Below are 4,790 nucleotides of genomic sequence, written 5' to 3' on the forward strand. Positions count from 1 at the left end.
AACTGATATTAGATAGATGAAATGTAACAGTTAAGTTAGCGTTATCGCGAATTTTCAGTCGGACGGTACGTTATTTTAATAATGATACGAATATCTTGTTTCAGTAGCTTTCATTGAAGTGCAGTTTGGAAAATGTATTCGATGGGAACAATTGGAAACAGTTTTCAGATAATTAGTTCATTGTATCATGTAATATATTGATTAATTTTATTGTACAACTTGAACCTTATCAGAGTTAAATGCAATTAAACGAACAGGATTTATTTGTATCCATTTATTTTAATAAACGTTCGGTAGATGATCGATTCGTTATAAACTGTTCCCGTAACATTAATGAATATTTCATGCAATATTTCCAATTGATAACATTAGTTGAATACTTACGTCTGCATTTATAGAGAGCTTTTCAGTTGATTAATTATATGATATTTTCCAATATGTAACGTAATTTTAATTTTAAAAATCGTGACGGACATTTTGTTTAGATATGGCCACAGTATTATTTAAGACTGTTTATGATGCTGAGCGATTATGTTAACGGAAATGCTTGTGTCTGTATGGCTATAGTTTAGAGATTTAAATTACCGCTATTCATAATTAAATTACTTCTTTAATTACATGACTTACTTATGTATTATATGCATCAGCAAGGTATTATAACTGCTTAATTTGTACTGCAGTAAGACAGAAGATAGAGTCATTATTAAATAATAACTATAATAAGCTAATTATATTACACAAACCATATCTTCATGCGATCTCCAATTTTATATCGACGCGCGGTCCGAAAATGTCCTACTAGCGCCATCTAGCGTTAGTGATGAACTTAACAAAATCGAAAATTTATTTTTAAAAACGTAAGACTTCTGCTTATTGATAGAAGTAGAATATTCTAAAACCGTACTGTGACTATAATAATAGCAGATTACTTAAAACTTGATAATTAAAAAACCGATATTTTTTATTACCACAGATATGCTTAGCCATCTGGTAGCAGACCAATGGTACTAATCATTTCATTACACAAAGTTTGAACGGGTTAATTACTCCACGTTTCATCAGATAACGCTAGTGGTACAATTTTCAAACTTCCCAACAAAATACACGCTTAGGGATGTACTTCCAATAAATAAGATGAAATAAAACTATACTTATAAATGATCAATAACATCAATGTATTTAACAAAATGAAAAAATGATTTTCCTTATATGTACTTATCGAATTAACAGGTACTGTACTAGTACAATATTTCCATATACATCGTTTCCATGTTATAATTTTGATATACAATATGTAACACTAAATATTACATAAATATACAAGGCACGTGTACCTGTAATTCCTGATTATATCACATGTATGTAACCCAATTGGTGTGTTGTACAAGTGGTAGTTGTTCAGTATGGTATTTCGATAAATTGACTATCGACCGCTATGGTTATGTACAAAATTAGAGATATTTTATCTTAACATTAAAACAGTCTATGTGGTCATACGTTTGTAAATTCTGTTTGGCATTGAGAGGGATTGTAATATAAACCAGCCATAGATTCCTGTAAAGCTCTTAAGCATGCAACGTGTGCCTTGAAACCTCCTGCCCTTTCTGCCGAAGATTCGGCACGCACATTCGAAACGTAGCCACGAGCTTGTAATTCTCGCCAACCAGGTGGCGTTGGGCCATCCGTTGTCTGTCGAATAGGATTATAAGAATATAAGGGACCTTCTTCAATTTTTGGCATAGGCATATAGTTTTGACTTCCTTGACTACCAAATTTGATTCCGGTGCTAAACTGTGTAGCTTTAGGAGGTGCCGGCACTTTTGTCTCCTTCTTAAATGCCTGCATTGCAGAGACATGTGTTTCTACGATATTCTTTGCATCTCCTTCAGAAAATGTGAGCTCATCTATCAATGCTTCCTTCTCGCGAACCTTTTTCTTCTTGGCTTCCATTTCTTCTTTAGCTATTTCCAGTCTCCTCTCTTCTTCCTTCTGTTTCTCTAATTCTATCATCTCTTCCAATTCGTATTCACTCCTACTAAGTTTAGATTTATTCTTTGTTATCTGCTCTTTGTTGTCTTTTTTATATTGCTCTATCTTCTTATTTGTTTCTACCACATCAATATTGTTAACTAAGTTGTATATTATTGTTTCCACTTCCTCTAGGTAATCATTGTATTCTCGTAGTGTAGCAAAATCCTCCTCCTTTTTATTGAAGTCTCGCAGCACTTTCTTCCTTATGTTCACATCTTTCTCTACCATCGGGTCCTCAAATAACTGTATACGAAAATTAGCTCTCCTCAAAGGAATTTTACATTCTGGACAAGACCCGGAACCTTCAAGATCATAGGACAAATATTAAGATATTTCTGTTACTGAATATTTGTTGTATAACATAATGACACTAACCTTTAAGAAACAGTAAGTCGACACAACTTTCGCATAACGTATGTCCGCAAACGTTTACCATCATTTTCAATGATGGATTTCGATATTTGGTGGTTTTGCATCTTGGACAAGCTTGATCTTCCATTTTTGCAAAATAGTGTATACGAATACTTTGTAGGAACCACTGTTTTATTTCTTACACTGACAGACCGGTTCAGAGTGTGAAAAAATTTACACTATGTACAACGCGTGACATAATTCCAACCTAAATCCAAATTAGTTCAATTATTTTCTACAATTAAATAATACAAAAACAATTTTGTTATTACCTTTCGAACACGCAACAAAAGGTTTATAAAATCGCCGTTCTTGAACATAACCTATAACTGAAATTTCGCACGTAGCTCTTTCAATATGGAACTAGGAATATAGGGAGTATAGTGGCGGAACATATCCTTGAGGGTGGAAGCCATTGCGGAAGGAGGCAACGAGAAAACTTTATATTTGAAATTTTTATACTTTCAAATTTTTTAATTTGAAAATATATTTCAGAATTAAAAACTTGTCAAGTTCAGAAAATAAAAAATTTTTACAGTTAAGGGGAAAAAAAGTAATCACGTGTTCGGTACTCAAAGTCTGTATTAATTGTTTCTGTTACAGTTTTTTGTAATTAGCGGCACTGAACAGGCGCAGAGAAGTAACCAACCAAATTTAAGTATCAGCTGTTAGAGTTTCCCTTTTTTCTCACGTTGGCTTCATTTTTATCTAAGCTTACATTGTACCCCTATTTCATTGTATAAGTCGTATCAAAGTTGATAATACGAAGATATTTCACAAAAACTATTGAATATGACTTATAATATTTTTACTAACTGTACACACCTACAAAGATTGTTATTAATATGTATTGCCTTTATCGATTGACCTAAAAGTAAAATCACAGTTTAGCTATAAATTTGTAGAATGAAATATTTGATCGTATTCCGTCATTTGTCAGCGTGCAATTACTTTCAAAGCAATTCTATGAGAATTTATAATTACAAGTTGTCGGTATTTGCCCTGTGGCATTTATACACTCAGGTGTAAATCAATCGAGAGATAAACTTATCAGAGAAACGTGTATCGCATGTTTTACTTTCAACGAAAGAATCTTTGCTCTTTCCGTGCTTTTCGATCATCACGCGCCGTTACGTGATGCAAAAAGGAGAAAACAGGAAATCTCGGTGGAGAGAAAAAGCTCAAGCCGAGTCCCTTAAGACCAAAGCCGTACGTCTTTTGTGCGTTTCACTTCTAACGATTTGGGGCATCGATTTTTCTTTCAATTCCATCGTGCAAATTGTACATTAAAAAGCTGGAAGAAGGAGACGCAATGCATGTCCATTATACTTTAAAGAACAAAAAGGTTGGTATGCTTTGGTGTTTCGCAAGGTTCCCCGCTTTTTCACGGTGATGTTACGAACACCCATTATTCAAGCCTCCTTTCGTAAGACCGTCTCGGCATTCTGTGAAAAATGTGCAACGACGTTTCGTAAATAAACGAAAGGTATCCTAAGCTCGCCTTTATACCGTAGCGCGCGAAATTTCCGAGATTAGCCAAAATCTTATTTCGTCGAGATTTTCCAAAGTGAGCACTCTATTCCTCGAGAATTCTCTGCAAGACGTTCTTCCTTCAACCATCAAATTCTGCTATAAATTGAAATATATTGCTGAAGTTTCTTCCATCCGTTACATCAATTTTGATGTCAAATTTATAACTTTAAATCTTTCTGAACTGTATGAGGTTGCTGGCACAAAAAGAATAGTTGTTGCCTTCGATACGTAAAGCAGTGGAATTCTTCGCGTGTCCGAGATTTTTCGATCATTGTCTTTCAATCGCCAGTTCCCTTTTCCGCTGCAACGAGTGAGAGAACCTAGGATATCACCATTATTTGGTATTGGCTGCAATTCTTCCGTGAAAGCATACAATCTGTATGCATACAATGTGTACATAGCAGTATGATCAAGTGCCCCCATGCCGACAGCGACAAGGTCCATACTACCAAATGGTCTGTATCCCCATCTGTACGCCTACAAATCAGTTCCAAGTTGCTCCTTCATGCCTGTCGTAAGTTCAACTTACATACAGTAGATTCTCGTTATATTGCCGTGAACCGTATATTCAAATTTCCGAATATAGCAAGTCTGGAAGATGTGAAATTCCAAAATCTAGAGATACGGAAATTCGTATGCGAGGCATGTCCGAAGAAACTTAGGGAAAGAAGTCGTGTAGCAGCGTTTTCGCATAGCGCGCGAAACACCCTGTATAACTGAGAGATGCGTTCGACGCGGAGAGAAAAACAGCAGAGCCGATATGGTGGGGATTATTCCCCTGTGGCTCTATGTATCGAGAAAGTAGGGATGATAGT

General features: G+C 35.2%; 1 protein-coding gene across 1 annotated transcript; it reads right to left on the bottom strand.

Annotated features, from left to right (window-relative positions):
* Positions 1 to 1,151: 1,151 nt before the first annotated feature.
* On the bottom strand, positions 1,152 to 2,871 carry Mat1 (CDK-activating kinase assembly factor). The gene is made up of 3 exons (XM_003706538.3): positions 2,715 to 2,871; positions 2,407 to 2,650; positions 1,152 to 2,333 (listed from the first exon to the last, which is right to left on the bottom strand). Exons 2-3 carry the CDS (start codon positions 2,528 to 2,530, stop codon positions 1,492 to 1,494), a joined length of 966 nt encoding a protein of 321 aa, XP_003706586.1. The 5' UTR covers positions 2,531 to 2,650; positions 2,715 to 2,871; the 3' UTR covers positions 1,152 to 1,491.
* Positions 2,872 to 4,790: the final 1,919 nt, after the last annotated feature.

Source organism: Megachile rotundata, chromosome 3 (genome assembly GCF_050947335.1).
Source record: "Megachile rotundata isolate GNS110a chromosome 3, iyMegRotu1, whole genome shotgun sequence".
Classification (NCBI taxonomy): domain Eukaryota; kingdom Metazoa; phylum Arthropoda; class Insecta; order Hymenoptera; family Megachilidae; genus Megachile; species Megachile rotundata.

What these genes read in the sequence shown, in the direction of transcription:
- Mat1 (XM_003706538.3), bottom strand. Translation starts at nt 2,530, where the DNA reads ATGGAAGATCAAGCTTGTCCAAGATGCAAAACCACCAAATATCGAAAT. An exon ending in CGACTTACTGTTTCTTAAAG is followed by an intron (nt 2,334 to 2,406) that starts GTTAGTGTCATT and finishes ATGATCTTGAAG; the next exon opens with GTTCCGGGTCTTGTCCAGAA.